The 27,849-nt window shown below is 40.5% G+C and overlaps 1 protein-coding gene across 1 annotated transcript in view; it reads left to right on the forward strand.

The window, feature by feature from the left end:
• CLSTN2 (calsyntenin 2) overlaps window positions 1–27,849 on the forward strand; it is a 1,535,903-nt gene that overhangs the window by 1,080,324 nt on the left and 427,730 nt on the right. Inside the window, exon 5 of the mRNA XM_077290847.1 lies at window positions 13,621–13,770. Coding sequence (XP_077146962.1) covers window positions 13,621–13,770 — 150 coding nt within the window. The remainder of the gene's footprint in view (window positions 1–13,620; window positions 13,771–27,849) is intronic.

Genomic DNA, 27,849 nt, shown 5'->3' on the forward strand with positions numbered 1-27,849 from the left:
CATTAGTATGCCTTGCTGATCAGCTACATGGAAATCTGGTGGAAAAGCAAGGAACTCAGGTGCTACCAGAGAATATGTGCAAAATGTCCAGAGAGAAATAGAATGGGCAGTCGTTGTCGTGCTGCACGCACTTCTACGTGTCCAAAAATACAGCTTTATTTTTCTGCCCACATAGCTTTATGAAGGATAGTTTCTAAGTGAAACGAATTGTACTTTTAAATCAAACCTTTCATTTTATCATGTGATGCACTGGATATTGGTAAAAAAATCTAAGTGCAATGAAATTGCGAAAAAAAGTGCAATTCAACAAAACAGAGAATTTTGCTTGCGTCGCCTTTTCTGAGACCAATAACATTTTCAGTCTTCATGATATTTGGCTGTGTGAGGGTTTATTTTTTTGTGCATTAAGGTATTGTTTTTACTGACACCATTTTGGAGTAGACGCAATATTTTGATTGCCTCTTATTGCATTTCATTCCAATGCGGCAGCAGCAAAAAAAACATAATTATGGGATTTTAGTTTTATTTTCTTGCTTTGCTGTTGACCAATCAGATTAATTTATTTTATATTTTAATAGATCAGACTATCAAATCTGTCATGTCAGATAACACTATTAGGCTGGTGTCACACTTGCGAGGGCAATGCGAGAAACTCGCGCATCAATACCCGGCACTGCCACTCGGGACCGGAGCGTGGGGCTGCATAGAAATACTTGTGACCCCGGCCTTAGCATGCAGATACAGGGCTAATCTGCAGGTTAATAGAGCTAGGAAGGTGCCCGGCCACTATACTGAAAGCACAATACTTGGGAGAAAACTTTATTCCTCCAAAGAGCTGCTGGTTTTTAGTCATACAGGCATGATGGTGCAGCCAACTCACAGCACTGTGGGCGGCAGCTGTAAGCACATAGTGCATCAGTGCAGAATTGGCTATAAATCAAAGTGCTGGGGCTTTCTTACTGCTGCCATTGACAGTCATGTGAATGTTGTCTGAAGCAGAAACACCTTTACTATTGAAAGCCAGTGGCTCTTGGGAAGAAAAACGTTTATTATTTCTTGTGTGCTTTCAGTAAGTTGGCCAGGCACCTTCCTAATGCTTTTAATCTGCAGAATAACCCAAAGATTAATAGCATTATCTGAGCCCTCACCTCCTCCAACTCTAAAATATTCCCAGAGTTCATCCTTTCCTCAACCCTCAATCAACTAAAATTCCAGTGCATGTGCTCAACATCTTCCGCTTTGGCTATTGCAAAATCCTCATTTGTGGTGTCCCCACTTACACCCTCGCATCTCTCCAGTTCATCTTTAGCTTTCCTGCCTGACTATTCCACCTCACCCCTCACTACTCCTCTGTCTCTCCTTTCTGCAATTCTTTTAATTGGCTCCAAATTTCCTAGATTATGCAGTTGAATCTACTAACTCTGACCTACAAGGCTGTCCATAATCTGTATTTTCCATATACTGTATCTCCAAACTAATCTCCACATGTTTTCACACAATGTAAACACTGGTCTTCTCCAGACCTCCTTCTCTTCTCCACCCTCGTACATTCCTTACCCAATTGCCTTCAAGACTTCTGCACAGTACCACCCATCCTCTTGAATCCCATTCCTCAACACATACAATTTTCTCCCACATTCAGAACCTTCAGCCGAAACTTGGAAGCACATCTTTCTTGAAGAAAGCTTACATCTTGCAATGACCCTGGTATAACTTCACCACCACCACTGGAGCTGCTGGAACCCCCAACCTACTATCTTCCTTATTACCCTGTAGTCTTTAAGCCCACAAGGGCAGAGTTCTTTCCTCTGTGTTTGTCACTGTAGTTTTGTTTGCTGTAATTTATATTTGTATTTTCTATCAAAAGCCTTTTCACATGTATAACACTATGGAATCAATGGTGCTCTAAAAACAATTATTAATATTAATAATCCAACAGACTGGATGACTATTATGTTCAAAAGCTGTATTTGTGGTCACAGAGATAAGAGCTAAGAACTGGAGGTTTTGTTGCAGTTTCTCCTCTAGTTTAGAGATCAGAGAGGGGACACAAGAAAAAGATATTGATGGCATATCCTAGCAATATGCACCCAATTTTCATGGTGAGTTATTCCCAGTGCAGTAAGAACTGCAGCTGTTGTTAATCATTGTGTTGATTGTTTAAAAGGAGGTGAAAGGAAAGCAGGGTGATTTAAAGTTTAAAAAATTAATTGGCTGTTGATCTTAGGGATCTCTATAAGGGATGACAGCAAGCCAGAAGCCTGACAAATGCCCTTCTGCTTACTATGTATGGACAGTTTTGAATCATCCTTAGGCCCCCTTCAAATGTGCTGTTTCTGGTACTGGAAAAACCAGTACTGGTGAAATCTGTAGTCCTTGTCAGTGTGCCACCCATGTGGATGTATGTCACATCCTTGTGTCTGTGTGCTGTCAGTGTTACACATATGGAATGCAATGCAACATAGAAATTAAAGAGTATTATGTAATAAAGATGTTCAAGGATAGAGCTAGATCATATATAGTTACATATAGTTACATAGTTAGTAAGGCCGAAAAAAGACATTTGTCCATCCAGTTCAGCCTATATTCCATCATAATAAATCCCCAGATCTACGTCCTTCTACAGAACCTAATAATTGTATGATACAATATTGTTCTGCTCCAGGAAGACATCCAGGCCTCTCTTGAACCCCTCGACTGAGTTCGCCATCACCACCTCCTCAGGCAAGCAATTCCAGATTCTCACTGCCCTAACAGTAAAGAATCCTCTTCTATTTTGGTGGAAAAACCTTCTCTCCTCCAGACGCAAAGAATGCCCCCTTGTGCCCGTCACCTTCCTTCGTGATCAGGAACATAGATACATAGATGTCAGTGTGATGTTTAATTCGTGCTTTGCATGTGTAGTTTTCTGTATTTGTATTTATTAATTTTTTATTATTAAAAAATGGCTTTTGTGCCCCCTTATTTTTTCTTACTAGCTGAGGAAAAGTAGACAGCTGGGAGCTGGTATTATTCTGGGAAGGGGCCAATATCCGTGATGGTTCCCATCCTATTAATAACAGCTTACAGCTGTCTGCATAGCCTTTACCGGTTATTAAAAAGGGATGCCCCAAAATTAATGACATGGGATCCCCTTTATTTTTAATAACCAGCAAAGGCTAAACAGACAGCTGGGGCTAATCTTAATAGGTTGTGAAGGGGACATGGATATTGGCCCCCTCCCTGACTAATGACAGCTGCACTCAGCCACCCCAGTAATGTTGCATCCATTGGATGAGCTGATTCTGGCTTCTAGCCTTGCATCTTCCCTCTGGCCCTGGTGCATTGGCAAGTGGAGTAATGATTTTGGGGTTGAGATCAGCTGTGTAATGTCCGCTGACATCAAGCCCAGGGATTAGTGAGAGAGCGGTGTTTATTAGACAGCCCCAATACTAACTCTGTCGTCGAAATAAATAAACACACACACGGAAAATTCTTTTGATTGTGAAAAGCACTCCCTGACTCTCTTCTACCCATTTATTACTATAAAAAAACTTATAATTCAAAGTGGTCAACCATAAATCCATCCCACGTACCATGATGATCTCCAACTCTGCAACATTTGGATGCTATGTTGACAACAGTAATGTGATGGCTCAGCACGACCACCAGAACATACTCTCAGTACCATAAGAACACAGCTGCAGTAACAAGCTGTGATGTAATTAATGTTACCGCAGGTCACAGGCAGCGGTTCTCACATTAACCTCTGTGTGAGCTGACCATGTGTAACCTCCGGTAACCTTACTAACATCACCGCTCACAGCATGAGAACTTTCTCACACTGCAAATGGTGACATCAGTAGGGTTAATGCAGGTCAAAGGCGTGAACCTTTTTGGAAATTGGCCACTTCCCAGAATATTATCACCAGCCCCCAGCTGTCTGCTTTCCCTCAGCTTGATAATAAAAATAAAACGGTTCCCATGCCATTTTTTACATTTATTTATTTAATGCATGCTATTCCCAGATGGGGGCGCTGAGAACTATTATTTGTAGAGGTGGGCGGACACCTGGAAGTTCGGACCTGAGCCCACATTCCATTCACTTGAATGGGGGGCCCGAACATCCAGTGTTTGCCTCGATGTCATGTGCATGATAGTGTGGCAAGCATCGCTTCTGATCGGTGGTAAAATCATCGCCATCAGTTAGACAGCCGTGGCTCTCAAAAGACTGCATGAGCCCACGGCTGTGATCGGAGGTATAAAGTTTACCTCTGGTCACTTGTTTTCAGCTGGTGGGACTACTGCTCCTATCAGATGATGCCTGCTGCTGCTAATAACAGTGAGAGCAAGAGTGGCTGATGGGTGAATTAAAAAAAAAAATGGCCTGGTTCCCCTATATTTTTGATATCTAGCCAGACAAAACCCACAGCTTGTGTCTGCAACCCTCAGCTGTCAGCTTCAGCAAGGCTGGCTATCAAGAATAATGCGCCCCCCCATTTTTGACAACCAGCCTTGCTGAAGCAGATAGCTAGGGGCTGGTATTCTCAGGCTGGTAAGGGGATATGGATATTGCTTCTCCAGCCTAAAAATAGCAGCACGCAGCCATCCAGAAAAAGGCGCATCTATTAGATGAGCCAATTTTGGCGCTTTTCCTGGCTCTTCCCACTTGCCCTGTAGCGGTGGCAAGTGGGGTTCATATTTGTGGGATTGATGTCACTTCTGTATTGTCAGGTGACATTAAGCCCACAGATTAATAATGGAGAGTCATCTATAAGACACCTATCCATTACTGATCCTATAGTTTTATGGTAAATCAAGACACAGCCAGAATATAGTCTTTAATTTTAAATAAAACAAAACACTTTTACTTTTTTGATTTAAAAATAACAAATGCAGTTATACTCACCTAATGCCTAATTCCATTGAAGCCCTCATCTTCTGTAATAAAACAAAAATAAAAAAACAACAATATCCCTCACCTGTCCATCGCTTTGACCCATGCCACAATCCATGTCTGGGGGATAAATAGTTTTAAACCTGGATGGTGCCAAGATGCGACTGTCTAGGGTGAGAACCACTGGTGACTGAAATGCTGCTGAAATGCAGCCTCAGTGACAAGCGGTGATGTCATGAAGGTTACTGCCAGTCACTGAGGGTGCGTTCCCAGTCGGTCTGAACTTCGGTGACCTTGATGAATCTCACCGTGCAGAGGTGAGTTCACCAGGAGAATTTTACTGCCGTGAATTTGAACTTCTGTGAATTCGCCTCTGCATCCTGAGATTTTCTCATGGTGCTAGAAGGGATCTCACCATGTTCAACTATTAGTGGTTTGTTCCGAAGTGTACATTGTCACTGTAAATTGTCACTGTATATATATATATATATATAGAGAGAGAGAGAGAAAAACAGGGCATTTGAATAAGCACACAGCTCTTGACAGCTAATCATAGCCATTATTAGTAGACCTGTTATAACTATTGCAGAAAAAGCTGGCTTGTGATTTTGCAAGATATATAGCAGCAAATTGTTAGGAGTTGAGAGGGAGGGGGAATAAGGTGAGCAGTTAACTGCTGTATAGAAATCAATGGTCTTGAGAGAGGTGGCAGGAATGTTAGGAGTAAACCGCTCTCCTGGAATCTAATTACTGTGCACCCTCGACCAGTGGCTGGTCAGGCACTTTAATTACCTAGCTTAATTTTTCACATCTGACATTTTATGTGATAATTGAGAAGGTCTGGAAAGGGACAGAAGCATACACAAAATAGGGCAATATATCTGTTAAAGGATAGGTATAAATGATGGAGGCACTCACCTAAAGGTGTGTGCATGCACAGCACCTATAAAGGTGTGGAAAGCCATTGCTGCTGCCCCATGGCTGGATGAAATGGTTCTTCCAGATGTATAATGAATAAATGGAAGCTGGCACATTTAGGCAAGCTGCGCTGTGGAAATTAAGAAACTTGGGATTCCTTGGGGTTTTTATTAATACCGACTGGTTTCTGAGCCAGACCAGCTCCTTTTTCAATGTTTAAAAACCAAGCCTTCCAGCTTCTATTTTTGCCATTTATGTGGTAATAACACAGGAATGGTTCAACATATCCCAGTGTTTCTGAGATTTTTGAGGGTTTTTTTAAATATTGAACTTTATATTAGTGATATATTTAAAAACAATATGTTCTGTTATTTTCTGAAAATATCTAAAATTCAAAGAAAACAAACTATTCATGTACAAGTGCTTATCTCTAAATTAGAATATCATCAAACGTTAATTTATTTCAGTTCAATACAAAAAGTGGAACTCATATTATGTAGAGTCATTACAAGCAGAGTGATCTATTTCAAGTGTTTATTTCTGTTAATGTTGATGATTATGGCTTACAGCCAATGAAAACCCAAAAATCATCTCAGTGAATTAGAATACTTTATAACACCAGCTTGAAAAAGGATTTGAAAATCTGAAATGTTGGCCTACTGAAATGTATGTTCCGTAAATCCACTCAATACTTGGTCAGGGCTTCTTTTGCATCAAATGCTGCATCAATGCGGCGTGGCATGGAGGCGATCAGCCTGTGACACCGCTGAGGTGTTGTGGAAGCCCAGGTTGCCTTGATAGCAGACCTCAGCTCGTCTGCATTGTTGGATCTGGTGTCTCTCATCTTCCTCTTGATAATACCCCATAGATTCTCTAAGGGGATAAAGTCAGGCAAGTTTGGTGGCCAATCAAGAACAGTGGTACTGTTGTTTTTAAACCAAGTATTGATACTTTAAACAGTGTGGACAGGTGCTGAGTCCTGCTAGAGAATTAAATTTCCACCTCCAAAAAGCTTGTTGACAGAGGGAAGCATGAAGTGCTCTAAAATTTGCTGGTAGATGACTGCAATGACTTTGATCTTGATAAAACACAGTGGACCTACACCAGCAGATGACATGGCTCCTCAAACCATCACTTATTGTCGAAATTTCACACTATACCTCAAGCAGCGTGGATTGTGTGCCTCTCCACTCTTTCTCCAGACTCTGAGACCTTGATTTCCAAATGAAAAGCAAACTTTACTTTCATCTGAAAACAACACATTGGACAACTGAGCAACAGTCCAGTTTTTTCTCTTTGGCCCAGGTAAGATGTTTCTGGCGTTGTCTATTTGTCATGAGTGGCTTGACACAAGCAACGCAACACTTGTAGCCCATGTCCTGGATACATCTATGTGTGGTGGCTCTTGATGAATTGTCTCCAGCAGCAGTCCACTCCTTGAGAATCTCCCCCAAATTTTTGAAGGCCTTTTCTTAACAATCCTTTCAAGGCAGTGGTTATCCCGATTGCCTGTGCACCTTTTTCTACCACGCTTTTTCCTTCCACTCAACGTTCCATTAATATGCTTGGAAACAGCACTCTGTGAACAGCTTCTTTAGCAATGAACTTTTGTGGCTTACCCTCCTTGTGAAGTGTGACAATGACTGCCTTCTGGACATCTGTGAAGTCAGCAGTCTTCCTCATGATTGTGGAGCCTACTGAAACAGACTAAGGAACCTTTTTAAATGCTTAGCAAGCCTTTACATGTGGTTTTTGTTAATTATTCTAATTTACTGAGATAATGTCTTTTGTGTTTTCATTGGCTGTAAGCCATAATCATCAACATTAACAGAAATAAACACTTGAAATAAATCACTCTGTTTTCTATATAATTCTATAATATTCACTTTTTGCATCGAATAAGTGAAATTATTTTTTTTTATATTCTAATTTAGTGAGAAGCACTTGTATATACACTTTAAACCAAATATTTATACCAGACAAAATAGTTTAAGGAAATCTGACACCATTTTTTTTACCACTTAATCTGAAAGCAGCATAATGTGGAGACTCACATTTTAGAAATTAAACCCCTCAAAGAATTCATTTAGGACTGTTTTTAGCTTTTTGAACCCACAGGTGCTTTGAACTTTATAATATTGGAACATGTAAATTAAAAATTAAGGGTTTTTCAATCAATTTTATTATAACCCCAAATTTCTCATTTTCACAAGGAATAATATAAGATAGTGGACACAACAGTTTGTTTAAAATTTTTCCCCAAACAAGGTAATACACTATATGTGATAGAAAACTACTGTTTGAGCACAGGGCATGGTATGTTAGGGAAGGTGCACTAATTAATTTATTAAATAATTTAATTTATTGGAGAGCATATTTAGCTGAAATAGATTGCGGATGTCACTCTACATTTGCAGACCTTCTGCAGCGGTAAAAAACAAAAACTTTCCAGAAAGTGACACAATTTTGGAAACTACACCCTGAAGGAATTTATCTAGGGGTGTGTTCAGAAATTTAACCCCCAGGTACTTCATAAAGTTTTCTAAGATTATGCTCTGAAAAATTGTGTTTGTACTAAAATATTTTATTAGTCTCAATTTTTTTCATACTTACAAGAGATAATAGGAGAAAATGGACCACACAATTTGTTAGGCAATTTTTACCGATTACATGAATACTTAATTTGCGATTTGTGATAGATGGAAACCCCGAGATAGGTGCTCAGTGTATTGCAAAGGTTATATTGTATAATTTTTGGGAGGCAAAGTGAACAAAAAACCTGCAGTTCAAAAAAATGTTTTATTGAACATTGGGCTGTTTACCTTGAGCTATAAGTTATGAGAGTAGAAGTACTTAGACAGCTTTGTTGTTTGGGTCAGTACAAATGCAGTGATTACAGATTTATGTAGGATTTTTATACTTTACTACTTTTGCATACCAAAAGCAATATTTTCCAGAAAAAAAATATTTTTTTGTATAAGCATATGCTTAGAGCTGTCACTTTTTTATTTTTAATTTTTTTACAAGCAGAGCCATGTGAGCCTGTTTTTTTGTGGCGCAAGTTAATATTTTTAGAGTTACCATTTTTTTTAACATATAACTCTTACATTGCCTTTTGTTACATATTTTGTGAGCAGTATGATGGAAAATTTTTGGAATGATTTTTTTTTACGTTGTTCACATGGAATAAAGTGACAGTTTATAGCTTGGGATTTTCTGAATGTAGCAATATCAATTATCTGTACTTTTTTTGTTTATATTTGTTTGTACATCAACGGTGGCAAAACAGTTTGCTTTGATTGTTTTTCAGACTTCTTATTACTACTTTAAATTTTCTTCATTTTTTTCATTTTTAGTTAGTCCTTCTGTGCAATTTGAATATGTTTAACTTAGATTGCTGACCTCATACACTGCAATGCTTCCGTAATGCAGTGCATGAGATCTGTGTCATGCTGTGACTGTAGGAAACAAAGGGTAGAATAACTCTATACTGTCCCTTAATCTAGGTGAATATATGAAAAAAAGGAAAATAGGTAATGGGAGAAGTCAGCTCAACATTTTCAGTCTCTTTCCAAGAATGAGTTCCACGCATGGAGCCTCCTGGGCTTGGGAGTGCAAGTTCCAAAGAATGAAGAAAAAAAAGGTATTCCAGCGTAGAAAAATATAAAACTTCATCTTTAATGCAAAAAAAATCATAAAAACAGGCACAATGTGGACAACATATAGATCCCAGAGAGCTACCAATCGACGCGTTTCGACACTCCGGTCTTAATCATGGTAACCATGATTTTATGAATTTTTTCCATTAAAGACAAAGTTTTATATTTTTCTATGCTGGAGTACCTTTTTTCTTTATTAATCTAGGGGATTCCTAGCCTATCCCTATTCCTGAAGGTGGTTATACCTGGGTCTCCTACCTCTCTGAGCTCATACAAAATCCTAAGTTGATCCCACTATCTACCAAGCAAAGAAAGGGGCAGGAGTGAAAGGGTAAACACAGGCTGGACAGACAGGGGGAACAATCAAATGGCAGACACACATGATAAAATACAAAGGGGAAATGGATGCATTGTAAAGAGGCAGGAATGCAACATTAAAAAATTCCAAAAGGAGGGAATAGAGTTATTCATAGCAAACCGCATACAGAAATCTCAAAACGACTGAGTGTTTCTCACTCCCAGAGAAAAAAGGACACAGCCTGAAATACTGTTTACAGGCTTCCCTAAAAACCATGAATTTATCCCGCTCCCCCAGAGAACCGGCCTGGGATGGTGACTTTTGTGTGTAGCCCTGCACAGAAGAGCAGATTTGAATGGTAATAGATAGGAACCCCTCAAGTTTGGCATTCTGTCTTGGTGTGATTTCAGTCGAAAAGCTTTGACTGTTATTATATCAGTAATATAGGGCCCTGGGTGTCACTACTATAAGTGGGGTAAAAGCTATTATCTCAGAGCTGAATGTGGCTCTCAGGGTCAGAAAGGTAGGGAAATAAATAAGGCAGCACACTGCGGCGCTAAAACATGCAAACATGAAACATGAAAATTGAACTGCATTACTGCACTATACATATGAAAAAATGAGAGCATTTAGCGCATAAGTTGGCCAATTTATGTGTACCTGGTAGCCACATTAGGGCATCTCTCGTATACCAGGTCCTACACTTTCCTTGCTGAGAATAAACGTCTTCATCTGAATGGGTACCTGTGAAACCTCTACTTAGGCTAAAATTCTCTCTCCCTGTGGAGGGGTAATGGACCTGTTGTGATTAAAACACCTGCGGCTAAGAGGCGGAGTGCTCAGTCAGAAGGCAAATGAATACAAATTTCAAAAATACTGACCATCACGTCCAAACATAGACTAAGTGTGAAAAGGTGCTGAACCTAGAGTCACCAACTCGTATACAGTCAAACAAATAAGGCAGCACACTGCGGCGCTAAAAAATGCAAACATAAAACATGAAAATTGAACTGCATTACTGCACTAGAAATATGAAAAAAGGTCCATTACCCCTCCACAGAGAGAGAATTTTAGTCTAAGAAGAGGAAAGCGAGGAAAGGAAAGTGTAGGACCTGGTATAAAAGAGATGCCCTAATGTGGCTATCAGGTACACATAAATTGGCCAACTTATGCGCTAAACGCTCTCATTTTTTCATATTTCTAGTGCAGTAATGCAGTTCAATTTTCATGTTTGCATGTTTTAGCGCTGCAGTGTGCTGCCTTATTTGTTTGACTGTATACGAGTTGGTGACTCTAGGTTCAGCACCTGTTCACACTTAGTCTATGTTTGGACGTGACGGTCAGTTTTTTTGAAATTTGTATTCATTTGACATCTGGCTGAGCACTCCGCCTCTTAGCCGCAGGTGTTTTAATCGCAACAGGTCCATTACCCCTCCACAGAGAGAGAGAATTTTAGTCTAAGAATAGGTTTCACAGGTACCCATTCAGATGAAGACGTTTATTCTCAGCAAGGAAAGGAAAGTGTAGGACCTGGTATACGAGAGATGCCCTAATGTGACTACCAGGTACACATAAATTGGCCAACTTATGCGCTAAACGCTCTCATTTTTTCATATTTCTAGTGCAGTAATGAAGTTCAATTTTCATGTTTCATGTTTGCATGTTTTAGCGCCACAGTGTGCTGCCTTATTTGTTTGACTGTATACGAGTTGGTGACTCTAGGTTCAGCACCTGTTCACACTTAGTCTATGTTTGGACGGGACGGTCAGTTTTTTAGAAGAAAGGTAGGGAAAGTCTGCCCTAATGGATTCTGTCTTTTATTAAACTCATGCACAGGCAGGAGGAAATGCTTCAAGACTGGGATCTTGAACTTGTGACTGAGATCCTAACCTTGGGATTTGTTCTATCCTTGATGTTAAGAAGATCCCCAACTTTATAGCTAAATACCCTTATCCTGTTCCAGGGCCAAACTTAAGGCTATTTATTGGTGCAGCCGTCGTTGAATGGAGGCGCTATATCGCATACTAGGGTTCCACCCCCATGGTTAGGCAGTGTCATTATATATTACTAGATGGTGGCCCGATTCTAATGCATCGGGTATTCTAGAATATGCATGTCCACGTAGTATATTGCACAGCCCATGTAGTATATTGCCCAGCCACGTAGTATATTGCCCAGCCACATAGTATATTGCCCAGCCACGTAGTATATTGCCCAGCCACGTAGTATATTGCCCAGTGACGTAGTATATAGCACAGAGCCACGTAGTATATTGCACAGCGATGTAGTATATTGCCCAGCCACGTAGTATATTGCACAGCGATGTAGTATACAGCACAGAGCCACATAGTATATTGCCCAGCGACATAGTATATTGCACAGCCCACGTAGTATATTGCCCGCCCACATAGTATATTGCCCAGCCACGTAGTATATTGCCCAGTGATGTAGTATGCAGCACAGAGCCACGTAGTATATTGCAGAGCGACACAGTATACAGCACAGAGCCACGTAGTATATTGCACAGTGACATAGTATACAGCACAGAGCCACGTAGTATATTGGCCAGTCACGTAGTATATTGCCCAGCTATGTAGTATATTGCCCAGCCACGTATGTCACAGGTTAAAAAATACAAAATAAACATATACTCACCTTCCAAAGGGCCCCTTGTAGTTCTGTCACCTGTGTGCAGTGCAGGCGCCAGCTTCCGGTCCCAGGGTGTGATGACATAGCGGTCACATGACTGTGACGTCATGGCAGGTCCTTTTCATGCAGGCGCGCAGGACTTGTGATGACGTCGCCGTCACATGACCGTGATGTCATGGCAGGTCCTTGTCGCATACCATCCTTAGCACCGGAATTTGCCGCTTGCATGGAGCGGTCACCGGAGCGTCGCGAGCAGCGGGAAAGACGGCGGAAGGTGAGTATATAATGATTTTTAATTTTTTTATTATTTTTAACATTAGATGTTTTTACTATTGATGCTGCATAGGCCGCATCAATAGTAAAAACTTGGTCACACAGGGTTAATAGCGACGGTAACGGAGTGAGTTACCCACAGCATAACGCAGTCCGTTACCGCTGGCATTAACCCTGTGTGAGCGGTGACTGCGGGGAGTATGGAGCGGGCGCCGGGCACTGAGTGCAGGGGAGTAGGGAGGGACCAATCGGATTGTGGCCGTCGCTGATTGGTCGCAGCAGCCATGACAGGCAGCTGGCGAGATTAATCAGCGACTTGGATTCCATGACAGACAGAGGCCGCGACCAATGAATATCTGTGACAGACAGACAGACAGAAGGACAGACGGAAGTGACCCTTAGACAATTATATATATATATATATAGATGCACGCTAATTCATATGTTTACTCAGTATCTCATATTAAACCTTTACACTGTTCTGACTGCCTACATGATTATTATTTCCCCCTTTTAAGTGCTATTTTTCTCTTTTCCTTTAGATAAAATGTTTTATTAGCAGTTATTAGTACATTTAGTCCTCTACTTTACTTTTTACCTCTTTATTGGGTTTTATTCATTTTTAATACAACTATGAATGAAAAATAAGCATCATTATGTGTATGGGTACTTTCCCTATAAATCTTTTCAGAGTAAGGGGCTCATTTTTGTTTGAAAAATACTGTAGGTTGTCATCAAAGCAACAGAAAGTTTTAAAGCCATTCTTTTAAGTTTATCAAGATGTTTCTAAATTATGTTTTGTGCATGTATATTTGCATCAGAGTGTCAACAATGGAAATGATCAAGCATTTACAGTATATTATGAAGTATAAAAAATGTAGGGCTTTACAGTTGAGTTGAGCTAAGTATTTAGTAATCGCTGTTTGTCTGATCTTTTTATCTTTAAGGTAACATCAGGAATACTGAGAAACTAAGCTACGATAAGCAGCACCAATATGAGATTAAAGTCACTGCATATGACTGTGGACAGAAACACGCTTCTCAAGAGGTCATCGTAAAAGTTGATGTGAAGCCCGTGTGCAAACCAGGGTGGCAAGGTAAAAATCCTCTACACCTTTAGATCAAGCTGTGTAATAAAGTTCTGCTTCTTCAATGCTTTACCTCCTGTTTTTCAAGCCTGGCAATCCACTTGAGAATACTGTTTTCTGAAAACCTAGGCTTCACTATTCCTACTGGCAGATAAGTGCTGATGTTAGCTTATGACCTTTTAACACGTTCTAACTGATGCCGATCTCCAGCCTTTCCTAATATTGCTACAATACTACAAAGGCAATACAGACAGTAACTCATGATCACAATATTAATAGAACAGAAAAAGAAAATACAAGTCAGTAGTTAACGTTGGAATATAGGGAGAGACCTGTAGAATAAACTCAGTTGGATGGCATTTCAGTCTAACATATAAATGGCTGCAATTACAGAGCCGGTTTATGACTCATGACATGGACAGAAAGAATCAGTCTCCAGGTTTCCTTTCGTGCATATTTTGGCATCATACTGTTCCAATTTATTTTTTAAAATCTATAATTATATAGGATGGAACACTGTATTTCTTATGCAAAATCTCAAATCCACCCCTAGACATGCGGTATAGTGGGTGGAGTTTTTGGAACATGCGACATACAGAGCTGATTGAGAGTTTAAAGTACAATTTATACAGTATGCACCGTATTATACAATTTATTAAATTTATAAAGTATGTACAGTATTTATACAGTATGTACCGTATTTTTCAGACCATAAGATGCTCCAAATTTTTTAATTTTTTAAAAAATTTTTGCCTCTGGAAAATTTTACCTGCATCTCATCATGGTAGGTACAATTCACCGCTATACTATTGTTTAGTGTAGTAGTGTACATTTTGGTGATTTCTAAAGTAGCAATATTTGATATCAGTACAAAAAAGATTGACAAGGTAACCTTCATTAGTCTCCAAGCTTTCATGACAACTATCGCCACCCAATTCTCTCTACAACTCTGAGGTGCTAACCTGCAGCATTAGGTCGCGGTCACATTAGCGTAGAATACGGACGAGTGCTATGCGAGAAAACATTGCATAGCACTTTTACCACTGTTAATCTATTGGGCAGCTCACATCACCATATTTTTTCTCAGGCATATTCGACGTGCATGTGAAATCGCATCATGCTGTGATTGTACGCGTATCTTGTCCGAGACACGCCAATGCAAGCCTATGGGTGTGAGAAAAACTCGGACACCACACGAACCATCCTTGTGACTTGAAAGAAATACGCACACATTTTCCTCTTTTCAGCCCATTGAGCCATAAAATTCAATGAAGAAAATCAGTGAGAAATGTAAAGCCATATGTATGTCATACAAATGTCATACGGATACACAGGTGCGAGAAAATTGCATCATCGCATTGCAAATGCATTACACCATATGACCATACGGCGAACACTTGTGCGACTCTCGGCAGGGAGACTTGGACTGATTTTGCATACGGTAAGTGTGATGCCAGCCTTACAGTATTACCTGCATTTACAGACCAGTGCTAACTGTATAGCAGTTTTTATCCATCATGTACAGACCAGGCTCAGCTCCTGAGCCAGCTCCATACAATCCCTAATTCTATATGATGTAAATTTCCATTAAATAGTCATAAAGGGATACATTTTACAGTGTGTACTAATGATAGTGTCTCATATCATTTGCCCTGCCCTCTAAAAAAATCTGCAAAGATGGCAAAGATCTACAGTTGGGAAAATAAGTATTTGATACACTGACAATTTTGCAAGTTTTCTCACCTACAAAGAATGGAGAGGTCTGTAATTTTTATTGTAGGTGCACTTCAACTGTGAGAGACAGAATCTTAGAAAAAATCCAGAAAATCACACTGTATGATTTTTACATAATTAATTTTCCCTATTTTGCTTGAAAAAAGTATTTAATACAATTAAAAAATAAACTTAAAGCGAACCTGTCAGCAGGATTTTAATAAGTAAACTACAGACACTGTCAGGTTGGCAGTGTTAAACTGATTAAAATGATACTTTCAGGTGAAGAAATCCATATTGTATTTCTTGAGTAAGCAGTGTTAGAAGTTTTCAGCTAATGATATGCCCATTCTCCTGGGCGGAACTGTAGTCAAAGTCTTATCTTTCTGCTCTAAGACAGAGAAGCCAAGGAAAGACCAGCCAAAAGGCCCAGCCAAAGCACAAACATGTTCCTCATCATAGAGACAGACTGTTTGTGCTTTGGGGCTGGCCTGTGAACAGGTCTTTCCTTGATTTCTCTGGCTAAGAGCAGGAAGATAAGACTCTGCCTATAGTCTCACCCCAAAGAACAAGAATATCATTAACTGAAAACTTCTAACACTGATTACACAAGAACCACAAGATGGATTTCTTCACCCCAGATATTTTTTGAATCAGTTTAACATTGACAACCTGACAGTGTCTACAGTTTCCTTGGCAAAATTTTGCTGACAGGTTGATAGGGCTGGCGGAACGCACCGAATAAATATAAAGATAGTAGTAAGGTGTGTTCGCAGCCCGGGTCCACCGTGCAGAGATGGAACCTGCTGCTAGGTAATGGTGGCCCTATATGGTGGTACTATGCCAGAATAAACACGGTTCTGTCACCTGGTATGAACTCATGCAAACTCTGTTGCTTCACAGAGTCGCAGGGAAACAAAGGAAACGCTGTGCCCTGTTAGCAGTCACAGGGTGCAGCAGATGGACACTAGTGGGATTCCTGAAATTCACCCCCACTATACTGGTGATTGATCTTGCTCTGACCCTCGGTGGCTTTAGCCCGTGCCTGAGGATGCCCTGAGTCAGATACTGAGATCAAGCGAGAGTTCCCACCCTACACTGACCGGTTGTCAGGACTACTTAAAGATTTACCGCAGAGAGTGCATACTGCGCCGCTCTGGTGGACACCACTAACCACCCTAACTAGGGATAGGAAAGCGCACTTGTTGCGCACGGCGCCGAAGTGGCTGCAAATTGACGCAGTAATTTGTGTCTAGATGTGCGGGATAGCACTGTCTGGTGCTAGGTAGCTTCCACCATTCGCAAGCAGTCAACAACTCAAGGGATGGGAATGATTCAGAGCTTTCATCCATCGACAGGCAAACATCCACACACACACTCGTAAGCAAGTTTACACTTGCGCATGGCCGAGCGGCCATGCAAACCTTTTATAGCTGTAGCCTTCCGGGACCTGCCTAGTGATTCAATCAGAGATGCTACAGGACCTGAGCATGTGACCCCCGACCTCCAATGAGAGGTCATCCCGTGGGCATGCTCAATAGAAGAAAATCAGGACTTAGTCCCTGGAGCATCTGCTCGCCGCTGATCAATGCTGGTTACAAAGGCTGAGCCTGGAAAGGCATCTGTAACCAAACGCACAGTATCTGCTTGAGACAGACTCTGGGATCAACGTCTCTGCTGAGCAGGCACCACTGCAACTAGAGGACAATGGGAGACTGCAGCAGACATGGTTCGAGATTTCCTCTGTGCAGAGGCAGGAACTCGACACCTAACATTGGTTCGCTTTACTATTTGATACGGAAATTATTGTTTGTAATTAGAGGTCAGACTTTTCCAGTAGTTCTTGATGAAGTTTGCAAATACTGAAGCAGTGATTTTATCCTACTTCTCCATACAGATCCTCTCCAGATCTCTCAGGTAGGTTTCATGGCCGTCACTGGGTAAAATAGTTTCAGCTCCCTCCAAAGATTTTCCATTGGATTAAGGTGTGAAAACTGACTAGGCCACTCCAAACCTTATAATGGTTCTTATGAAACCACTCCTTTTGCTACCCTGACTGGGTCTTTTGGGTCATAGTCATGCTGGAAGACATGACCTACAGTTGTGGCCAAAAGTATTGACACCCCTGCAATTCTGTCAGATAATACTCAGTTTCTTCCTGAAAATGATTGCAATCACAAATTCTTTGGTATTATTATCTTCATTTAATTTGTCTTAAATGAAAAAACACAAAAGAGAATGAAGCAAAAAGCAAAATATTGATCATTTCAAACAAAACTCTAAAAATGGGCCAGACAAAAGTATTGGCACCCTCAGTCTAATACTTGGTTGCACAACCTTTAGCCAAAATAACTGCGACCAACCGCTTCCGGTAACCGTCAATGAGTTTCTTACAATGCTCTGCTGGAATTTTAGACCATATTTCTTTGGCAAACTGCTCCAGGTCCCTGATATTTGAAGGGTGCCTTCTCCAAACTGCCATTTTTAGATCTCTCCACAGGTGTTCTATGGGATTCAGGTCTGGACTCATTGCTGGCCACCTTAGAAGTCTCCAGTGCTTTCTCTCAAACCATTTTCTAGTGCTTTTTGAAGTGTGTTTTGGGTCATTGTCCTGCTGGAAGACCCATGACCTCTGAGGGAGACCCAGCTTTCTCACACTGGGCCCTACATTATGCTGCAAAATTTGTTGGTAGTCTTCAGACTTCACAATGCCATGCACACAGTCAAGCAGTCCAGTGCCAGAGGCAGCAAAGAAACTCCAAAACATCAGGGAACCTCCGCCATGTTTGACTGTAGGGACCGTGTTCTTTTCTTTGAATGCCTCTTTTTTTTCTCCTGTAAACTGTATGTTGATGCCTTTGCCCAAAAAGCTCTACTGTTGTCTCATCTGACCAGAGAACATTCTTCCAAAACGTTTTAGGCTTTTTCAGGTAAGCTTTGGCAAACTCCAGCCTCACTTTTTTATGCCTCGGGGTAAGAAGTGGGGTCTTCCTGGGTCTCTTAAAGCAAATAACCCTTATAACCTTATGATGACATAGATAAAACATTAAAGGGAACCTGTCACCTGAATTTGGCGGGACCAGTTTTGGGTCATATGGGCGGGGTTTTCGGGTGTTTGATTCACCCTTTCCTTACCCGCTGGCTGCATGCTGGCCGCAATATTGGATTGAAGTTCATTCTCTGTCCTCCGGAGTACACGCCAGTGCAAGGCAATATTGCCTTGTGCAGGTGTGTACTCCGGAGGACAGAGAATGAACTTCAATCCAATATTGCGGCCAGCATGCAGCCAGCGGGTAAGGAAAGGGTGAATCAAACACCCGAAAACCCCGCCCATATGACCCAAAACTGGTCCCGCCAAATTCAGGTGACAGGTTCCCTTTAAGTTTATTTAGATTCAATTTTAAAACCATGAGGCAACTACAAACAGATACCCACATAAATCACACAACCGTGCACTCTAAAGATACCCTGCTGATAAAGTCTCTAAACAATTCCTACCTGTCAGTGGAGGTTGGCACCCTACACACAGATACGAGAATGGCGCCCCCCACTCATCGACGGCTGACCCTATGAATCCTATTATACGCCCTGCCATAAGTGTCTCATGTGCGCCAGCATTTATGAAAAACCAGAAAATGATAGGCGGGATTAAGGCGCAATTGGTATATATATATATATATATATATATATATATATATAAATATATGTATATTATAGGCCTGTTTGTGGCAGGGTGAGGACACAGGACAGAGGTTGAGTCAACTTTAATCCATGTCAACTGGCTGCAAGTGTGATTTAGTTATTGCCAACACCTGTTAGGTGCCACAGGTAAGTTACAGGTGCTGTTAATTACACAAATTAGAGAAGCATCACATGATTTTTCGAACAGTGCCAATACTTTTGTCCACCCCCTTTTTTATGTTTGGTGTGGAATTATATCCAATTTGGCTTTAGGACAATTCTTTTTGTGTTTTTTCATTTGAGACAATTAAATGAAGATAATAATACTAAAGAATTTGTGTTTGCAATCATTTTCAGGAAGAAACTGAGTATTATCTGACAGAATTGCAGGGGTGTCAATACTTTTGGCCACAACTGTATCTTTAATGCTCTTACTGAGAGAAAGAGGTTGTTGGCCAAAATCTTGCGATACATTGCATTACTAATGGTAATATTTAAGACTGTGGTCCCAGCTCTCTTCGGGTCATTGACCAGGTCCTCCCACGTAATTCTGGGCTGATTCCTGACCATTCTTAGAATCATCCTTACTCCATGAGGCAAGATCTTGAATGGATCCCCAGAACGAGGAAGATTGTGTTTCGTCCATTTTCTAATAAGTGTGCCAACAGTTATTGTCTTGTCACTGCGCTGCTTTCTTATTGTCCTGTAGCCCATACCAGCCTTGTACCCGTCTACAATTTTGGCCCTCATGTCCATAGACTGCTCTTAAGTCTTGGTCTTGGACAGGCGTGAATGTGATTGAGTGTGTGGACAGTTGTCTTTTATACATGTAACGAGTTCAAACAGGTGTAATTAATACAGGTAATGAGAGCAGAGTAGGAGAGCTTCTTACAGAACAACTAACAAGTCTATGAGAGCCAGTAAACTTACTGGTTGGTAGGTCATTAAATACTTATTTCATGCACTACAATGCATTTCAACCCCTTTCTGTCATTAGACGTAATATTCCGTCCATGTGGGGTGGGCCCTACTTCCCAAGGACGGAATAGTACGTCATACGCGATCGGCCGCGCTCACGGGGGGAGCGCGGCCGATCGCGGCCGGGTGTCAAATGCATATCGCAGCTGACATCCGGCACTATGTGCCAGGAGCGGTCACGGACCGCCCCCGGCACATTAACCCCCGGCACACCGCGATCAAACATGATCGCGATGTGCCGGCGGTGCAGGGAAGCATCGCGCAGGGAGGGGGCTCCCTGCGGGCTTCCCTGAGCCCCCCGCAGCAACGCGATGTGATCGCGTTGCTGCGAGGGTCTTACCTCCCTCCCTGCCTGCTCCAGACCCGGATCCAAGATGGCCGCGGATCCGGGTCCTGCAGGGAGGGAGGTGGCTTCACAGAAGCCTGCTCAGAGCAGGCACTGTGAAGCAGCCTGCACTTCTCGCAGATCGGTGATCTGTCAGAGTGCTATGCAAACTGACAGATCACCGATCTGTATTGTCCCCCCCTGGGGCAAAGTAAAAAAGTAAAAAAAAAATTTTCCAAATGTGTAAAAAAAAAAAAAAAAAAAAACATTCCAAAATAATGAAAAAAAAAATATATATATTATTCCCATAAATACATTTCTTTATCTAAATAAAATAAAAAAAACGATAAAAGTACACATATTTAGTATCGCCGCGTCCGTAACGACCCGACCTATAAAACTGGCCCACTAGTTAACCCCTTCAGTAAACACCGTAAGAAAAAAAAAAAAAAAATGAGGCAAAAAACAACGCTTTATTATCATACTGCCGAACAAAAAATGGAATAACACGCGATCAAAAAGACTGATATAAATAACCATGGTACCGCTGAAAACGTCATCTTGTCCCGCAAAAAACGAGCCACCAGACAGCATCATCAGCAAAAAAATAAAAAAGTTATAGTCCTGAGAATAAAGCGATACCAAAATAATTATTTTTTCTATAAAATAGTTTTTATCGTATAAAAGCGCCAAAACATAAAAAAATGATATAAATGAGATATCGCTGTAATCGTACTGACCCGATGAATAAAACTGCTTTATCAATTTTACCAAACGCGGAACGGTATAAACGCCTCCCCAAAAAGAAATTCATGAATAGCTGGTTTTTGATCACTCTGCCTCACAAAAATCGGAATAAAAAGCGATCAAAAAATGTCACGTGTCCGAACATGTTACCAATAAAAACGTCAATGCATCCCGCAAAAAACAAGATCTCACATGACTCTGTGGACCAAAATATGGAAAAATTACAGCTCTCAAAATGTGGTAACGCAAAAAATATTTTTTGCAATGAAAAGCGTCTTTCAGTGTGTGACGGCTGCCAATCATAAAAATCCGCTAAAAAACCCGCTATAAAAGTAAATCAAACCCCCCTTCATCACCCCCTTAGTTAGGGAAAAATAAAAAAATTAAAAAATGTATTTATTTCCATTTTCCCATTAGGGTTAGGGTTAGGGCTAGAGTTAGGACTAGAGTTAGGGCTAGGGTTAGGGTTAGGGCAAGGGTTAGGGCTAGGGTTAGGGCTAGGGTTGGGGCTAGGGCTAGGGTTAGGGCTAGGGTTGGGGCTAGGGTTAGGGCTATGGTTAGGGTTGGGGCTAGGGTTGGGGCTAGTGATAGGGTTAGGGCTAGGGTTGGGGCTAGGGTTGGGGCTACAGTTAGGGTTGGGTCTAAAGATAGGGTTAGGGTTTGGATTACATTTACGGTTGGGAATAGGGTTGGGTGTGTCTGGGTTAGAGGAGTGGTTAGGGTTACTGTTGGGATTAGGGTAAGGGGTGTGTTTGGATTAGGGTTTCAGTTATAATTGGGGGGTTTCCACTGTTCGGGCACATCAGGGGCTTTCCAAACGGGATATGGCATCCGATCTGAATTCCAGCCAATTCTGCGTTGAAAAAGGAAAACAGTGCTCCTTCCCTTCCGAGCTCTCCCGTGTGCCCAAACAGGGGTTTACCCCAACATATGGGGTATCAGCGTACTCAGGACAAATTGGACATCATCTTTTGGTGTCCAATTTCTCCTGCTACCCTTGGGAAAATACAAAACTGGGGGCCAAAAAATAAGTTTTGTGGGAAAAAAAAGATTTTTTATTTTCACGGCTCTGCGTTGTAAACTGTAGTGAAACACTTGGGGGTTCAAAGTTCTCACAACACATCTAGATAAGTTCCTTGGGGGGTCTAATTTCCGATATGGGGTCACTTGTGGGGGGTTTGTACTGTTTGCGTACATCAGGGGCTCTGCAAATGCAACGTGACGCCTGCAGACCAATCCATTTAAGTCTGCATTCCAAATGGCGCTCCTTCCCTTCCGAGCTCTGTCATGCGCCCAAACAGTGGTTCCCCCCCACATATTGGGTATCAGCATACTCAGGACAAATTGGACAACAAATTTTGGGGTCCAATTTATCCTGTTACCCTTGTGAAAATACAAAACTGGGGGCTAAAAAATCATTTTTGTGAAAAAAAAAAAGAATTTATTTTCACGGCTCTGCGTTATAAACTGTAGTGAAACACTTGGGGGTTCAAAGCTCTCAAAACACACCTAGATAAGTTCCTTAGGGGGTCTACTTTCCAAAATGGTGTCACTTGTGGGGGTTTTTAATGTTTAGGCACATCAGGGGCTCTGCAAACGCAACATGGCATCCCATCTTAATTCCAGTCAATTTTGCATTGAAAAGTAAAATAGCGCTCCTTCCCTTCCGAGCTCTGCTATGCGCCCAAACAGTGGTTTACCCCCACATATGGGGTATCGTCGTACTCAGGACAAATTGCACAACTTTTGTGCTCTAATTTCTTTTCTTACCCTTGGGGAAATAAAAAAATGGGGGCGAAAAGATCATTTTTGTGAAAAAATATGATTTTTTATTTTTACGGCTCTGCATTATAAACTTCTGTGAAGCACTTGTTGGGTCAAAGTGCTCACCACACATCTAGATAAGTTCCTTAGGGGGTCTACTTTCCAAAATGGTGTCACTTGTGGGGGTTTCAATGTTTAGGCACATCAGGAGCTCTCCAAACGCAACATGACGTCCCATCTCAATTCCAGTCAATTTTGCATTGAAAAGTCAAATGGCGCTCCTTCCCTTCCGAGCTCTGCCCTGCGCCCAAACAATGGTTTACACCCACATATGGGGTATCAGTGTACTCAGGACAAATTGCACAACAATTTTTGGGGTCCAATTTCTTCTCTTACCCTTGGGAAAATAAAAAATTGGGGGCAAAAAGATCATTTTTGTGAAAAAATATGATTTTTTATTTTTACGGCTCTGCATTATAATTTTCTGTGAAGCACTTGTTGGGTCAAAGTGCTCACCACACATCTAGATAAGTTCCTTAGGGGGTCTACTTTCCAAAATGGTGTCACTTGTGGGGGGTTTCAATGTTTAGGCACATCAGGGGCTCTCCAAATGCAACATGGCGTCCCATCTCAATTCCAGTCAATTTTGCATTGAAAAGTCAAATGGCGCTCCTTCCCTTCCGAGCTCTGCCCTGCGCCCAAACAATGGTTTACACCCACATATGGGGTATCAGCGTACTCAGGACAAATTGCACAACAATTTTTGGGGTCCAATTTCTTCTCTTACCCTTGGGAAAATAAAAAATTGGGGGCGAAAAGATCATTTTTGTGAAAAAATATGATTTTTTATTTTTACCGCTCTGCATTATAAACTTCTGTGAAGCACTTGTTGGGTCAAAGTGCTCACCACACATCTAGATAAGTTCCTTAGGGGGTCTACTTTCCAAAATGGTGTCACTTGTGGGGGGTTTCAATGTTTAGGCACATCAGGGGCTCTCCAAATGCAACATGGCGTCCCATCTCAATTCCAGTCAATTTTGCATTGAAAAGTCAAATGGCGCTCCTTTCCTTCCGAGCTCTGCCATGCGCCCAAACAGTGGATTACCCCCACATATGGGGTATCAGCATACTCAGGACAAATTGTACAACAAATTTTGTGGTCTATTTTCTCCTGTTACCCTTGGTAAAATAAAACAAATTGGATCTGAAATAAATTTTGTGTGAAAAAAAGTTAAATGTTCATTTTTATTTAAACATTCCAAAAATTCCTGTGAAACACCTGAAGGGTTAATAAACTTCTTGAAAGTGGTTTTGAGTACCTTGAGGGGTGCAGTTTTTAGAATGGTGTCACACTTGGGTATTTTCTATCATATAGACCCCTCAAAATGACTTCAAATGAGATGTGGTCCCTAAAAAAAAATGGTGTTGTAAAAATGAGAAATTGCTGGTCAACTTTTAACCCTTATAACTCCCTAACAAAAAAACATTTTGGTTCCAAAATTGTGCTGATGTAAAGTAGACATGTGGGAAATGTTACTTATTAAGTATTTTGCGTGACATATGTCTGTGATTTAAGGGCATAAAAATTAAAAGTTGGAAAATTGCGAAATTTTCAAAATTTTCGCCAAATATTCGTTTTTTTCACAAATAAACGCAACTTATATCGAAGAAATTTTACCACTGTCATGAAGTACAATATGTCACGAGAAAACAGTGTCAGAATCGCCAAGATCCGTTGAAGCGTTCCAGAGTTATAACCTCATAAAGGGACAGTGGTCAGAATTGTAAAAATTGGCCCGGTCATTAACGTGCAAACCACCCTTGGGGTGAAGGGGTTAATTATTTAAAAATGTGATTTTTATTATTTTTTAGATTCTGTCTCTCACAGTTGAAGTGTACGTACGATAAAAATTACAGGCCTCTTCATCCTTTGCAGGTGGGAAAACTTGCAAAATCAGCAGTGCATCAAATTATGATTAAAGTTAAACCTCCCACAGTAAATAGTAACAAAAAATGGCAGAATGCAGATTGAGACCTGCTTTATTTCCTTTACAAGTCTTTTCTAAACAGATGGGTAACTACTACTAATTATTTTTAGCAAGGAAAGCGGAATGTGTCAAACTTACGGAAAAAAAATCTCCTTTCTGTAAGTAAATCTAATTTGTGCATTCACAACGATATTCTCTGTGTATGTACTATGACCATTCAGTACCGATCCCCTCTGTAAATTACATCCTCAGAAGATAATATGTGCGTAGCGAATTTTCATTTTACGGCCAAAAGAATCAACTTAACTGGCTCATCAGTTTCAATTTGAGTATTCCATATATCAGTGACTCACGCAGACTTAACAGGAGTCTGAGCCAAGATAAGCAATGCTATTGCAAAGAACACATGATCTGGAAACAAGATGCTTAGGGAAAGGGAAAGATCTGCAACAGCGAAAAACCTTATTCTTAGTTGTTATAAATGAAGTCGACTTTGGCAGTTCCCCAAATTTGTTTAGCGGAAGTGGTATAGTGGTATAGTGAAACCAAAGAGATTTTTATACTATGATTCAGACATCATTATTGTTTTAATAATGAATTGTATTTCAAGCAAAAACTAATGCCCTGACATAAGAAATGAGCCCTATTCTATGGGGCCGTGCACTTATCTGATTTTTTACCTTGGACCAAGTGGCCCATGGAAAAAAATGCACAAGTTGCATCCAATTCTTGGATCACTCTGGACAATTTATGTAATCAGGTCTGTGGAAAAATTAGGACCGCACTCGCATGCCCAGGAAGTACAATCTGATTTTAACTTAATAACAGAATGCAGAAGATGGAGGAATTTTTTTTTTAATTCTCCTCATTGGAGAAAATCAGTTCACACTCCGAACAAACAATCTGCCTAATTTTATCATATGAGAGAAAAATGGCTGTGCGATCTTGGCCTAAAGCAGATCAATTTAAGTAAAGCAATTGTACTTTGTTCTGCATGCTGATATAGTGATAAATAAACAACCTGAATATTACTTATTCTCCCCAAGTCCAGTGAAAATTTTCTACTGCTACTCGGTCTCTATTGTTTGGCTACAAAGGTGATATCATGTCTTCACTGGCAAGGCATCTAAGCTTAGTCATTGGGTGTGTGGGCACTGTTAATGTGATATCTTTGCTCTAGCCAAAAAACAAACACCAGGGCAAGCAGCAGCAGGGAGCTGGCACTAGATCCAAGAAGGATAAGAAAAAGTACTCAGTTTATTTTTCTCATCACTATATCAGGAAATATGGAAAAAAGTTTTTTAAAGCTGGACAATCTCTTTACAAATATAAGAAATTATATGACCGCTGCTCAGAGTAGATTCACACTAAGCATTAGGAACTCTATTCTTATGTGCCATCATGGAAGAGAAAAATAGAATTCATGTACAAAAAGGATACATCACCAGATGGACACAAGCGTCAGCTGCTGAACTCCTGAACTCCACTGTCTATATTTGAGTTTCAATTACGTAGTTTGCAAAAAAATGGATAAGGAGGTTTTGTTAAGGAAATATGTCAATTTTTTTGTTTCTAACTGTCACACTAAAGTAGGTGAAAAAGAAAAATGTTTGTGAACCACAGAAAGGGGAGGTCATCAGCACGTATACTGTGTGCACAATTATTAGGCAATTTTCATTTGTGATTAATAATTTTATTATTTAACAACTACAGTGCTGTCAGCCAATCCAGAAAGGTTAATAAACCTGACACTTGAACATTTAACCCCTTAAGTCCCGAGGGTGGTTTGCACGTTAATGACCGAGCCAATTTTTACAATTCTGACCACTGTCCCTTTATGAGGTTATAACTCTGGAACACTTCAACAGATCTTAGCGATTCTGACACTGTTTTCTCATGGCATATTGTACTTCATGATAGTGGTAAAAATTGTTCGATATAACTTGCGTTTATTTGTGAAAAAAACAGAAATTTGGTGAAAATTTTGAAAATTTCACAATTTTCCAAATTTGAATTCTTATGCCCTTAAATCACAGAGATATGTCACACAAAATACTTAATAAGTAACATTTCCCACATGTCTACTTTACATCAGCACAATTTTGGAACCAAAATGTTTTTTTGTTAGGGAGTTATAAGGGTTAAAAGTTGACCAGCAATTTCTCATTTTTACAACACCATTTTTTTTTAGGGACCACATCTCATTTGAAGTCATTTTGAGGGGTCTATATGATAGAAAATACCCAAGTGTGACACCATTTTAAAAAATGCACCCCTCAAGGTGCTCAAAACCACTTTCAAGAAGTTTATTAACCCTTCAGATGTTTCACAGGAATTTTTGGAATGTTTAAATAAAAATGAACATTTAACTTTTTTTCACACAAAATTTATTTCAGCTCCAATTTGTTTTATTTTACCAAGGGTAACAGGAGAAAATGGACCCCACAAGTTGTTGAACAATTTGTCCTGAGTACGCTGATACCCAATATGTGGGGGTAAACCACTGTTTGTGCGCATGACAGAGCTCAGAAGGGAAGGAGCGCCACTTGACTTTCCAATGCAAAATTGACAGGAATTGAGATGGGATGCCATGTTGCGTTTGGAGAGCCCCTGATGTGCGTAAACATTGAAACCCCCATAAGTGACACCATTTTGGAAAGTAGACCCCTTAAGGAACTTATCTAGATGTGTGGTGAGCATTTTGACCCAACAAGTGCTTCACAGAAGTTTATAATGCAGAGCCGTAAAAATAAAAAATCATATTTTTTCACAAAAATGATCTTTTCGCCCCCAATTTTTTATTTTCCCAAGGGTAACAGGATAAATTGGACCCCGATAGTTGTTGTCCAATTTGTCCTGAGTACGCTGATACCCAATATGTAAACCACTGTT

Source organism: Ranitomeya variabilis, chromosome 2 (genome assembly GCF_051348905.1).
Source record: "Ranitomeya variabilis isolate aRanVar5 chromosome 2, aRanVar5.hap1, whole genome shotgun sequence".
Lineage (NCBI taxonomy): Eukaryota > Metazoa > Chordata > Amphibia > Anura > Dendrobatidae > Ranitomeya > Ranitomeya variabilis.